We start from the raw sequence: 12,936 nt of genomic DNA, 5'->3' as shown, positions 1-12,936 counted from the left end.
AACAAAAACAAACCTACAGTCAGACCTATGACCAACATTTCATATCAGCAGTCCTCCATTGGATTGCTGTGCAAACGTGACAGCAGAGGTTTGTGCTGTATAAACTGCATACGTGCTGTGCCTGGTGCTTCTTTCCGAGGGCTTCCCCCACATACTCTCAAGGTGCAAAAGATGCAACAAGTGTCTTCGCATCTTTTGTGAGAGCATGTACAGCAAAGGGTTCATAAAACAGTGAGAGAAGGCCAATATGCGACAGATTTGATAGGCGACATCCAGCTGCTCCTGTGCCTCACAGGCTTCAGGTTTATAGAGTGTCATGATGAAAAGCAAAATGCTGTACGGTCCCCAGCAGATGAAGAAGGCTGCAACGATACACAACACCATGACTGCTGTCCTGTGCTTTTTTCTGTTTGAAGCCTGCACAACTGTCTTGAGGATACCAGAATAGGAGACGATAATGATGGCAAATGGGAGGAAGAAAAGCAGTGACGCTTGGAGATAATATCCCACATCAGCATCAGAACCATCAGAAGAAATCTCACATGTGTATTCACCAAGCCATTCCTCCCTCTGTATAGAGATAGCATCACTCAGGGATGCAACAATGCTGATGACCCAAGCACCTACACAGGCACCTACTAAACACCTCTTCCTGGTCACCTGGTTGCCCCAGCAGTTGTGCAGCACCACTTTCACAAAACGATCCACAGTCATGGCAGTCAGGAGAATGACGCTGCTGTAAAAGCCGACAAAGTAGGTCATGAATTTGCACAAAAAGTCCCCGAAGATCCAGTGGTGAAGTTCATAGACGCCCCAGAACGGAAGAGTGATGGTGAAGACCAAATCCGAGCAAGCCAGGTTCAGGACGAATATGTTTGTGACATTTTTCAGGCTCTCGTAGGCAACAACGATGAACAAGAGGAGGGAGTTGGTAATCACGCTGATGATGAAGATGAAGATGAAGAAGGCACCGTTGATAGTTGAAAAGTCAAAAAATTCACAGAAATATTCACTGTGATCTGTGTCATTCCCTCCTTCATTGGTAAGTGTGGAGTCCATTGTATATTCTCTGTGAAATATGAGCACAAAACAGTCGCAGTGAAATCAAAGAGATTTCTAAAACCTGTCACTGATGATTTGTGATTCAGAAAAGCTAAGCTGTTTTCAGGATTGTAATCGAGGACAAAATGTGGAGAGCCGAGCTACTTACCACATCATCTGCATGCAAGACTTGTGCAAACTGCTCAGTGTAGGAAAGTCTGAGACATAAGAGCACAACAGTTCCTTTTTTTTTTTTTTTTCGCAGAAATCCAAAGATGATGTGTCATTGACTACTGTAATATTGGCTTCCTGTGAAATCTTTTATTAACGTCAGTTCAAGTATTCTCAACTAAATGATGATTCATCAGTAATTCTGTTGTAATTTACAATTTCACAAAACTAAAACGAGGTGGGGAATTTCCTGCAAAGGTTTGGATGTTGTCTTAACCAAAAATAAAACCAAACCATGGATTATTATATGGATTAAATATAATAGCTCCTGTTATAAATGCTAGCATGTCTACCTAAAGTATTTACCTAGACAGTGTCAAAGGTCAGTGGTCTGGTATTACATTCACACTTAAAATATTTGGACTAACTGACTCTGCACCACAACTCATGAACAAATCTCATTCTATATTTCTGTGTTTGTTTTTCATTATTAACTGATTCACTGGTGCGAATATTCACGTATTCATTTATTTAATTTGGGACCTGCTTAAGCCTATTTTCTTTTTAAATATTAATATCAAAATCATGATATGTAGCTAGAAAGGACAGTAATAGCTGTCTTTTGTCTACCTGTGTCTGAAATGAAGGACTCTTCGTTTCAAAAATTTCAAAACAATTTCAAGTGGTAGACTGGCACAGTTACCCTGTGAGACTAGAAAGCTTGACTCAGATTACATCTAATAATAAAATATGTTCATCAGTATTTCCTCATTCTCAGAGCATTTAGACAGGAGCAATGGTTGGTTGTTAGACAGTATGTACATGGGTTAAAGAAACTGAAATTAAATTGTCACCCGCTTCATCTCTTCTTTGTGATGACGTGTTACATGAGATGTGGAGATGCCTTCTAAACCTTTGTGCTCCAAATATATGGAACAGAGGGTTCAGGCAGCAGTGGATGTCGACCAGGGCATAAGTGATATAGTGAATCCATTCACTGTATTCAAGAAAACCCATGTGCATCAGGGACGCAATAAACTCTGTGATGTATAACGGAGCCATACAGACAAAAAAAAAACAACAGTTATTCCTAATATCACTCTCGAAGGCTGGTGAAGTCTGTTTATCCTGCGCTGTGTGACAGTTGTCCACATGTGAACATAGCATAATGTAATGATAAGAAAAGGAATGAGAAATAAAAGGCTAATCTCAGTGTAGAGGTCAAAGAGATACATAGTCACTGAGTTTATCAGAATTACACATACTTCCATATCAGAAATGTCCACAACCACGCTATTCACACATATGTTGGTGCTTGCAGCAGCACACACAAGCCGCATCACAACGTAAACCACAGTTTTACCTGTGCACTGTGCAGGCAGACACGAAGCATGGACTAGAGTTACATAGCGATGCAATGTCATGGCAGTGAGAATAAACGGAAAGCTGTTCAGGCCCAGAAAACTAAATCCTTTCATGACGCCACAGGCCCACTCCCCAAAGATCCAGCCATGGAGTTGATTACAGGCCATAAAGGGAAGAGGCACCGTGAAGCAAAGGTTGGAAGCTGTGAGTTGGAGAAGTAAGCTATCAGATGTGGTCCTCCAAGCTCGTTCACTCAGAAGGACCCACAGCAGGAAGCTGTTTCCAGCCATGCTGATGCAGAAGATGATGATTGAGGCCACACCAGCGTAAATTCTGAATGGTGATTGCTCAAATTCAAATTCGTCCAGCAAGATTTCACTGTCATTATTCAGGGTCATGTCGCAATAGTCACCGCATAAGTCCATTCTGTACTTGTTGAGGTCTATATAAGTATCTAGAATAAAAGTCAATAGACAATGCCTTAAACTTCAAGCCGTCAAGACAGTCACTGACACGGTAAGTATTTTGTTTCAGACATATCAAGTAAGCCTGCACACAACAGTTTCAGACTTATATTTTGTATTTTGCAACTCCTATTGACAGAATTTCAATCAGTACTTTCAAGTGTCACTACATGGTTTTGAATTCTGAGCAGTTTTCTTCATTTTCAGTCCAAATTCTCAAATTCAAAATATATGAATACATATGTTGTGACATGATTTAGAAATAAAAATGAAAATAAATATGTGACCTCACCTCGAACTTGCACTCAGTGTCACTTCTGTCTTATGTCGTCTGCGTGACACAAATTTCACTCCTTTTTGGAGCACAGAAAAGTGCTGCCACAGCTAAATTTAAAATCCAGCCTATTATAACGCGACACAAGTTTTCATTGAAAAGAGAAGTGAAAACAGACATTACTGGCTTGAAGTAAATATTATTTATTACAGTTACAGCAAGCATTCAAAAAGCATTTATTACTGTACATGTCAACATCACTTTTAACACACTTTTGTGCAGCTTTTACTCGACTCGCAGAAAAGAAACAAAAACAAACCTACAGTCAGACCTATGACCAACATTTCATATCAGCAGTCCTACACTGGATTGCTGTGCAATCGTGACAGCAGAGGTTTGTGCCTGGTGCTTTTTTCCGAGGGCTTCCCCTACATACTTTCAAGGTGCAAAAGATGCAACAAGTGTCTTCGCATCTTTTGTGAGATCATGTACAGCAAAGGGTTCATAAAACCGTGAGAGAAGGCCAATATGCGACAGATTTGATAGGCGACGTCCAACTGCTTCTGTGCCTCACAGGCTTCGGGTTCATAGAGCCTCATGATGAAAAGCAAAAAGCTGTAAGGTCCCCAGCAGATGAAGAAGGCTGCAACGATACACAACACCACGACTACTGTCCTGTGCTTTTTTCTGTTTGAAGCCTGCACAACTGTCTTGAGGATGCCAGAAAAGCAGACGATAATGATGGCAAATGGGAGGAAGAAAAGCAGTGACGCTTGGAGATAATATCCCACATCAACATCAGAACCATCAGAAGAAATCTCACATGTGTATTTACCGAGCCATTCCTCCCTCTGTATAGAGGTAGCATCACTCAGGGATGCAACAATGCTGATGACCCAAGCACCTACACAGGCACCTATTAAACACCTCTTCCTGGTCACCTGGTTGCCCGGGCAGTTGTGCAGCACCACTGTCACAAAACGATCCACAGTCATGGCAGTCAGGAGAATGACGCTGCTGTACAAGCCGACAAAGTAGGCTGCGGTCATGAATTTGCACAAAAAGTCCCCGAAGATCCAGTGGTGAAGTTGATAGACGCCCCAGAACGGAAGAGTGATGGTGAAGACCAAATCCGAGCAAGCCAGGTTCAGGACGAATATGTTTGTGACATTTTTCAGGCTCTCGTAGGCAACAATGACGCACAAGAGGAGGGAGTTGGCAATCACGCTGATGATGAAGATGAAGATGAAGAAGGCACCGTTGATAGTTGAAAAGTCAAAAAATTCACAGATATATTCACCGTGATCTGCGCCATTCCCTCCTTCATCGGTCAGTGTGGAGTTCATTGTAGATTCTCTGTGAAATATGAGCACAAAACTAAAACAGTCGCAGTGAAATTAAACAGATTTCTAAAACCTGTCACTGATGATTTGTGATTTAGAAAAGCTAAGCTGTGTTCAGGATTGTAATCGAGGACAAAATGTGGAGAGCCACAACAAGAAGCACCGAGCTACTTACCACATCATCTGCATGCAAGAGTTTCCTGCTCAGTGCAGGAAAGTCTGAGACAACAGGACTAACAGTTCCCTTTTTTTTTTTTTCTTTTTTTTTTTTGTTTCGCAGAAATCCAAAGATGATGTGTCATTGACTATAACAAAAACCATTAACTGCCAACTTTTTGTGATGAAAACAAGAAGACAAAGTTATCTTTCAATAAATATAACTGGTATGTCTTTAGGTTTTAATGACAAAATAAAAACAGTTTAACACAAAGAACGCTTCAATAATTCAAGCACAGCATCATAGGCACAGTGTTGTAAGCTGCTCTAATTAAAACAAAGACAGAAGTGAAATCATCTGAAACTTTTATTTGATTGTAAAGCATGAGATAACACTGATGATTGTATAATGTGAAAATGAACACAAGTGAGAAAAGGTCAAAAACCCTAATGTGAAAATTTGATCTTAATCAAATTTTCACATTTAATCAAAAGTGAATTAACTGATACAATGTACAGTAGTCATTCATTCATTCATTTATTCATCTTCTGTAACCGCTTGTTCCTGTGAAGGGTCGCAGGGGGTGCTGGAGCCTATCCCAGCTGTCATCGGGTGAGAGGCGGGGTACACCCTGGACAGGTCGCCAGTCTATTGCAGGGCTTGTACAGTAGTCAATTAAATGCAATTCATACAGCATGCATGCCAAAGTAACAGAACAGTAACATCGTGGTCTGTTTGGATTTAATCACACTTAATTACAAGATGGAAAGTGGATGAAATAAAGCCAAGTGCTTCTTATTCTCTGTACATCAAGTACACCCTTCCACTTGTGTGTAGCAGAACTTCTTCCACCATGAATTCTCTGTGAATCTAATATCTGCATGCTGCAGCAGAAACTGAGCCCTGCTGTTAGCTGTGGTTATATGACTAAAGCGAATCCTTACACGAAGCTAATATGCTAATGGTTAACATACTTTGTTTAGCATCTTGTTCTGCAGTCGCAAGCGCAATAGCGTAAGCTGCCTGATTTACAATAGTATTTTAATTTTAGTTTGAGCGTGTGCTGTTTGAGTGAATATAATGTACAGTCATTTCAGATCTAACATTATTGAAATAAAGACAAAAAAATAATAAATAAATATTAATCTAAAAAAAACAACAACCACCTTTTAGTCCAACTCAGGAGTGTTCAGCCTTTCAAAAGTAGTTAGCCCTAGTGCTAACTTCAGGTAAACAGACTTAATGAGCTATTTCTTGATTTGTTGTAACAGTTGTATCTGTATCTCTGTTCACCAAATGGAAACTATCACAAGTTTCGCAATTTGGACAATATCTTACGCTAAATTACTTGTGACGTGAAAAGTTTCCTAATTTCCCTATTTTTTTTCCACTACATCGAAAACTCCTCAGCGCTTGTTACTGATATGATTGTGAATCGGTTTGGTCGACTGTTGTTGCTGCTGTTGCTGCTGCAGCTGCTTCTGTTGTTGCGGCCCAAGGTCTTCAACATTTTCTTCAGATGGTTTTTGAATTTAACCCCCACGAACACGTAAAACACAGGGTTGAGGCAGCAGTGTGAAAAGGCAAGGAGTCGGCTAAAGGCAAAGGCGTAATCCAGCCTTTTGTGTGCTTCACAATTTTCAGATATGCTGTACCTTTGAATATATTGGGGAAAATAATACAATGACTGTAGAAATATTACTACATTGTAAGGCACCCACTCAAGAAAGAAAACAATCATAAGAATGAAAATGAGCTTCAAAGTTTTGTGTCGTCTTCTTTGGGCAGTGGGACGCATCAACCTGCACATGATCTGAGAATAGCAAAATATGAACACCACTGAACTTAGCAAGAACAGGACATTCTGCTTGTAGATTGCCCATAAGTTCCAGTTTGAATCCTGAAACACGCATTGATTTGATTCTTTGACTTCGGTGCCAATAAAGGCTGGACTGGCAATAATGATACTCACTACCCAAATAACCACGGATGTTACGACAGAGTAGAAGCCTGTGGTGGTCACAATGTCAGACAAACGGTTCATGACAGCTACATAGCGGTGTGCTGTCATCAAGATGAGGAGGATACCACTGCTGTAGAAGCCAATGTAGAAAATGAAGTTCACTACTTTGCATGCGGACTCCCCTAAAGTCCATCCATACATGTGGTAGTGGGCCCAGAAGGGCAGACCTGTGGTGAAGAGGAGATCCGATAGGGCAAGGTTCAAGATGAAAGTGTTGGTGAGGGATCTGAGATTCTCATACTTGACCAGGATCACAAGGACCAGGACGTTTCCGAACAGACTGAGGACCACCACAATGGAGAAAAACACTGGAGTGAAGATCTGCCCAAACTTTATGATGCTCGTTTTGTCACACATTTCATCCTCGTAATCATAATTAAGGGTTGTTTCATAGCTGCTGCTTGTAGAATTTATGTTTTCAGATGAATCCATTTTCCTAAAAGCAAGACGAGGACAGGTAAATAAAAACAGCTCTGCTGGATGTAAATCAAACAGATGAAATTACAGTCTTAATTAATTGAACAGGTACAGTATTTACAAAACTTCATTGGATTTAATCCATTGATGGAATAACCTGGTCATTCAGTATATTCAGGTAGTCAGCTGACCTCATTCTTTGGGCACATAATGTTGCTGAACCTAGACCCGAGCAACTGCAGCAACCCCAGATCATAGCACTGCCCCCACAGGCTTGTACAGTAGACACTAGGCATGATGTGTGCATCACTTCATCTGCCTCTCTTCTTTCCCTGATGCGATGGTCCCCACTATCCTTCCAGTTTTTAATAATGCGTTGGACAGTTCTTAACCCAATTTTAGTAGTTTCTACAATCTCCTTAGATGTTTTCTCTGCTTGATGCATGCCAATGATTTGACCCTTCTCAAACAGACTAACATCTTTTCCACGACCACAGGATGTGTCTTTAGACATGGTGATTTAAGAAATGAGAAGCTACTCATTGCATCAGTTGGAGTTAAATAACTTGTTGCCAGCTGAAAGATAATGACCCGTGCAGTAATTATCCAATAGGAGGCTCGTACCCATTTGCTTAGTGAAATCCAGGAATCCAACTTTTTTTTTGGCCAGGCAGTGTACAATTACCATTGACCCTGTCTTTATCTAATAACTGAAAAATATGGAAATGTACTGTACCTGCAGAAGCGTTGTGCACCAACAAATGTCTTCAAAAAAGTGTCTCTGTGAACCAGGATTTGAACTTTAAGTACCTGCCAAACAGGGAATAGAAACGTGTCCAGATCATCCACATCTATGACGCTAGTAGGGCAAAGGGGTTTCAGTTCTGAATATATGTTGCCTGTTCTGACTGTTCATGCTTCTGTCTGCGTGCATACACTTTGGGTTATATGTTATACGATATGTTATACCAGAATTACAAAAACAAATTGACAAGATCTTTTGTTTTTTGCTCAGAGATGAAGTATTTTTATTAGTGATTAATCGGAGCATTAATCAGAGTAATTAGTCAATCTTTCAAACTATAAATTGTCAAACAATTGTGAAAAATGCCCAAAGTTAAGTGGGAGTCTAATATGCATGTCCATAGATGCCCGATCAAATACATTTTAATTACACTGTGAAAGAAAAACAAGAAACAATTTTATAAACTCTTCATATCTTCAAAGGTTTACAAGGAACACTAAAAACTAATGTGTCTATTATTACAATAATATGCATTTTTTTATTACCACAAATTATCCTCAGTGCCACTTTCTTTGACCTATATTTTCTATATTATATATATATATAAATACAGCAACACTGCGTTAATGGCAGCGTTAAGGAAACAAATACTCAGGACAGACAAACAACAGCATACTGAAAAAAATGTTTCAGACCTCCTGAAGAAATGTCTAAGATCTGTTTTATTTTATTGTTTGTTTTTTTTTTTTTGCATCTTGGACATCTTCACTAATGAATCAAGAGTCATAGGAGTGTCATTGTTTCAAGTCTTTGATCATCAGACGCCGTCATCTGGCGAGTCAGCCAGGAGGGATCAGCCCGCATCTAGTGTCCGAGTAAATGTGGACCACACCTCTTGATACACAGCTCCAGTGATGTTTTTTCTGCACCATTAGTTATGTTTTTGGTGGCTGCTCTCTCCTGCAATTCTCTGACGTCAAGGAGCCTGATTGGCTGAATACTGGCCTGCAAAGCCCCTGTCACAGGACCCCTGTGAGCTAAGCTCTCTGCAGGCCTTCCACCCATTCCTTCGGCACTGTTAATGTTTTGTTTTTTTTGTTTTTTAATATCCAAATTGTTCTGTTATACCTAAAAAATGAAGACAATGGACTCATAACCTGAACACCATTGTGAAGGAGGCCAGACAGCATCTCTACCTCCTCAGACACCTCAGAGACTTTAAGCTCCCTCTCAAGGTGCTCAGGATCTTTTACACCTGCACCATAGAGAGCATCTTGTGTGGGAGCATCACCACCTGGATGGGAAACAGCACCAGGCAGTTACTTTGAGGATCTCAAAAGGGTGGTCCGTTCAGGTCCCGTCCCTCCCCAACCTGCAGGACATTTATACTAAACATTGCAGGTTAAGGGCCGAGAAGATCCTGGAACAGCCCAGTCACCTCGGACACTTTCTTCTCTCCTTACTGCCGTCAGGCCGGCGTTTCCGCTGTTCGAGGACAAAGACTGAGAGGCTGAAGAAGAGTTTCTATCCTCATGCCATACGTCTGCTCAACTCTGAGTCTTGACCAGACTTGGAGCCATCAGGGCCTCGCTGCTCAACCATGCTCAAGTACACTGACAGGGGCTTTGGAGGAGCACGTTGCATTTAATAAAGTTTAAAGATCTGGACCACAGAAAAAAGGGGGCACCGCTATTTTAATATTTTAATTACTGAAATAAGACAGCAGGCCCTAATTTTAAAGAAACACAACTTGGGTTAGACATGCTAGCTGGTTTTGTCATTTGTTTATTTATTTATTTGATCATTAATGTGCAGTATGTATTATTAGATGATAGCTTGTTCTGTGCCACATAGACACAAATAGATGGGGTCTATGTGTGAAAAAATATGTGTCTGATTCACAGTTACAGTGTGTGCATGCAGGAACGTTTCCTCGTTAAAGGAGCAATTTGTAAAAAAAAAAAAAAAAAAAAAGTGTAAAAATAAGTTTCTCTAAAAGGGGTCGCTGTTGTTCCTCAGTAACAGCCCTGAGGCATGTCTGTGAAGATTTTCAGTCAACAAGGTCATGGTATATCCAAAAAAATAAATAAATAAATAAAACAAGCTGAAACCAGGCCACCACCAGTCTTTTCGAACTGAAGAAGCTGCTTGGATGAGACGGTGAAACATCTTCAAGAAACTCTGCAAGTCCAGTTATCCTCGTTTCAGCTTGATTTGTGGATAGCCCCGAGATAGCCCTGTTTACATTTTCAATTGCACATACACGTATTTGCACTGCTTATTTTATATTTTGTAGTATACGTATCTACTTTAAATTCTGCTTTTACGTTTTTTTTTATTCCCAACATTTTATACCTAGATATAAATTCTCAAGTAAAGTTACGGTAGAGTAAGTGTGAGTCCTTATTTTCACACCTCTTTTGCAGGGGCCCCTTTTCTTCTCTTGGAGGATAAACACGTCAAATAAACATATGAACAATGAACAAGTCTGTAGCATGAACCAAGGGGATCAGTAATCCATGATACACAGTGCCTTTACTGCACAAAGTCCGCTCTCAATGGAGATACAAAAACAACCCCAATTTTCCCAGTGATTGTTAAAAGTATCTGTTTTCAGTCTAGCCGAGAAAGTCAGCTTCTCGATTCTATAAATATCTAGCATTGCCTCGACCCAATCCTCCATTTTTGGCACCTCTGTTTTTAGCCATTTCCTGGTGATGGCATTTTTAGCTGCCACCAGCATTATTCGAAATGTGTATTTTTCTCCTGACCTAGTAAGCTCCTGGTTCTCTTTTCCCAAATATAAAGCTTCAAATGTAAATGGAAGTTGCTCTTCTTTACCTCTTGCCAATAAAGTATAATACAAGGACATCCCCAAAAGATATGAAAATGGTTGGCCTTATTTTCCCCACAAAGTCTCCATCATCTTGTATCTCGAGATTTCTGTTGTGCAGAAACTTGTGTAAATCCTGGATCTATCACTCTGGGTGTTTGGTTCTTCTTGCCCGACTCACCTGCAAGGCTCGGCTCTTGATCTTCTCCAGGCCGCTCTGCGTAGGTTTCACCACCTTCACTTGAAACCCTCTCCTCACCATGTCCGTAGTCGCTTCTTCAGCCGTGTTGTAAACGCAGATCTCTCCCTCGTACACCCGTAGTTTCGCTGGAAATGGTGTTTTGAAGCGTCTTTTCTTCTCTCACGAAAAGGAGAATTTAATTGTACGGGGAAACGTGTTTCTATACTTTGCACATGACAATAAACTCTTTGAACCTGGAATTTTGAATAACTGGAGCAGATTGCATCATGATGTGCAATGCTATGGTGTACACATGTCTGTGTTTGAAAAAGAGAGTATTTACACCAGTGTAGGTCTGAATAGAAATCATCCAACAACCAGCCTGCGTAATGATCTCTGGATAAGCTCTGTAGCATCTACTTGCTGAGGAAACCAGGCCTTCAAGCCTCAGTGTTGCCTGAAGCCGGTGGCCAGTTGAGGGGATGTTGTGGCAGAGAGGGCACTGGTCCATGCAAGGTTAAAATCAGCTGGTTTGATCTTCCATCCATCCTGATCGTCAAAGGTCACTTACCAAAAGTTTCATTCATTGATAACCTTTCCAAATAACAAATAAAACAAAAAACACTCTCATGTCTACAATGACTCACTATCCCACCCTCTGGTATAAAGTGGTATTGCACCAGGATACTGGCTGCAACGGCTGAGGCTAGCTGGTTAGTGTGTGAACCTCAGGCGAAAGATCTGTTTGTTTGTTTTTTTTTCATTGTAGTTTTTGTTTTCATGTTTTACTCTGTTAATAACTTTAGTTGAATTCCAAACGTTCTTCAGCAATCCCTTCAACTATACTTAAATGCACCGATAAAGACAGAAACTAAACAGAAGAGGACATAAATAAAAGGCGTAACATCTTCTCTGTCTGTTATGTATACCCACATAAATATGAAAAAGGTGCAGTTTGTATGTAAACACAGGCTTGTTTTACCTGCACATGTAATTGAATCATACCATGATTAATTAACACACTTCAGCTAATGTTAATTAGTGTATGTGCATTAAAGGAGCTCTCTCTCTCATCATTTTATGATTTGGTGCCATTTTATTTGGAGCTGGATTACAGATTATGTCTTTAAAATACAGTTTGATTGACATCAGAGATAGTCAGACTTACGAGTACGCTTCCACATTGTTCCGTTAAACATCAACAATTATAGCACTGACATCAATGCACATGATTAAAATTATAAAACAAAACAACTAGAAATCACAAAGCTTCATAATTAGGATTCCCTTCTCTTTTGCAAATAAATGACATGAAGAAATTATCATTGACAGTACTTGTATTCATTCTTTCTTTATTTATTTTTGGATTGATTTGTTCAACACAGTTAAAAAAGAATCATACTGTAAGAATATCATATGATGATTTCTTTGAGAACTACAACTGAGAATATACATTTGTTTTAATTAATTTGTAGCTATGTGTCTCTTTCCAGTCATTTGAAACAACAATTTAGTGAAATTATCCTTCCTCTTTTCTACAAAGCAAAATTTCCGTGTCAGCTTTGCGGCTTCCTGTGAATTTTGTAAAATCATGATGTTGGCTAGAAAGGACAGTAATAGTTATCTTTTGTCTTTTATAAACAATTTCAAGTGGTAGACTGGCACAGTTACCCTCTGAGACCAGAAAGCTTGACTCAGATTACATCTAATCATAAAATATGTTCATCAGTATTTCCTCATTCTCAGAGCATTTAGACAGAAGCAATGGTTGGTTGTTAGACAGTATGTACATGGGTTAAAGAGACTGAAATTAAATTGTCACCCACTTCATCTCTTCTTTGTGATGACGTGTTACATGAGATGTGGAGATGCCTTCTAAACCTTTGTGCTCCAAATATATGGAACAGAGGGTTCAGGCAGCA

General features: G+C 39.9%; 4 protein-coding genes across 4 annotated transcripts; all 4 read right to left on the bottom strand.

The window, feature by feature from the left end:
* Positions 1-24: 24 nt before the first annotated feature.
* On the bottom strand, positions 25-1,170 carry LOC311489589 (chemokine XC receptor 1-like). Its single transcript, XM_084546731.1, has one exon. It carries the CDS (start codon positions 1,057-1,059, stop codon positions 40-42), a length of 1,020 nt encoding a protein of 339 aa, XP_084402857.1. The 5' UTR covers positions 1,060-1,170; the 3' UTR covers positions 25-39.
* Positions 1,171-2,021: 851 nt separating this feature from the next.
* On the bottom strand, positions 2,022-3,022 carry LOC311489591 (chemokine XC receptor 1-like). Its single transcript, XM_084546733.1, has one exon. The coding sequence runs from the start codon at positions 3,000-3,002 to the stop codon at positions 2,235-2,237; it is 768 nt and encodes a 255-aa protein (XP_084402859.1). The 5' UTR covers positions 3,003-3,022; the 3' UTR covers positions 2,022-2,234.
* Positions 3,023-3,280: 258 nt separating this feature from the next.
* Positions 3,281-4,913, bottom strand: LOC311489590 (chemokine XC receptor 1-like). Its single transcript, XM_084546732.1, has one exon. The coding sequence runs from the start codon at positions 4,659-4,661 to the stop codon at positions 3,744-3,746; it is 918 nt and encodes a 305-aa protein (XP_084402858.1). The 5' UTR covers positions 4,662-4,913; the 3' UTR covers positions 3,281-3,743.
* A 1,046-nt stretch (positions 4,914-5,959) lies between these two features.
* LOC311489588 (chemokine XC receptor 1-like) lies at positions 5,960-7,394 on the bottom strand. Its single transcript, XM_084546730.1, has one exon. It carries the CDS (start codon positions 7,268-7,270, stop codon positions 6,206-6,208), a length of 1,065 nt encoding a protein of 354 aa, XP_084402856.1. The 5' UTR covers positions 7,271-7,394; the 3' UTR covers positions 5,960-6,205.
* Positions 7,395-12,936: the final 5,542 nt, after the last annotated feature.

Source organism: Chelon labrosus (assembly GCF_963514085.1).
Source record: "Chelon labrosus genome assembly, chromosome: 6".
NCBI lineage: Eukaryota > Metazoa > Chordata > Actinopteri > Mugiliformes > Mugilidae > Chelon > Chelon labrosus.
The sequence above is the reverse complement of the archived record's forward strand: the minus strand, read 5'-3'. Positions and strand labels throughout refer to the sequence as shown.

Excerpts from the sequence above, each read along its gene's own strand:
- LOC311489589 (XM_084546731.1), bottom strand. The coding sequence starts at position 1,059 with ATGGACTCCACACTTACCAATGAAGGAGGGAATGACACAGATCACAGT.
- LOC311489591 (XM_084546733.1), bottom strand. The coding sequence starts at position 3,002 with ATGGACTTATGCGGTGACTATTGCGACATGACCCTGAATAATGACAGT.
- LOC311489590 (XM_084546732.1), bottom strand. The coding sequence starts at position 4,661 with ATGAACTCCACACTGACCGATGAAGGAGGGAATGGCGCAGATCACGGT.
- LOC311489588 (XM_084546730.1), bottom strand. The coding sequence starts at position 7,270 with ATGGATTCATCTGAAAACATAAATTCTACAAGCAGCAGCTATGAAACA.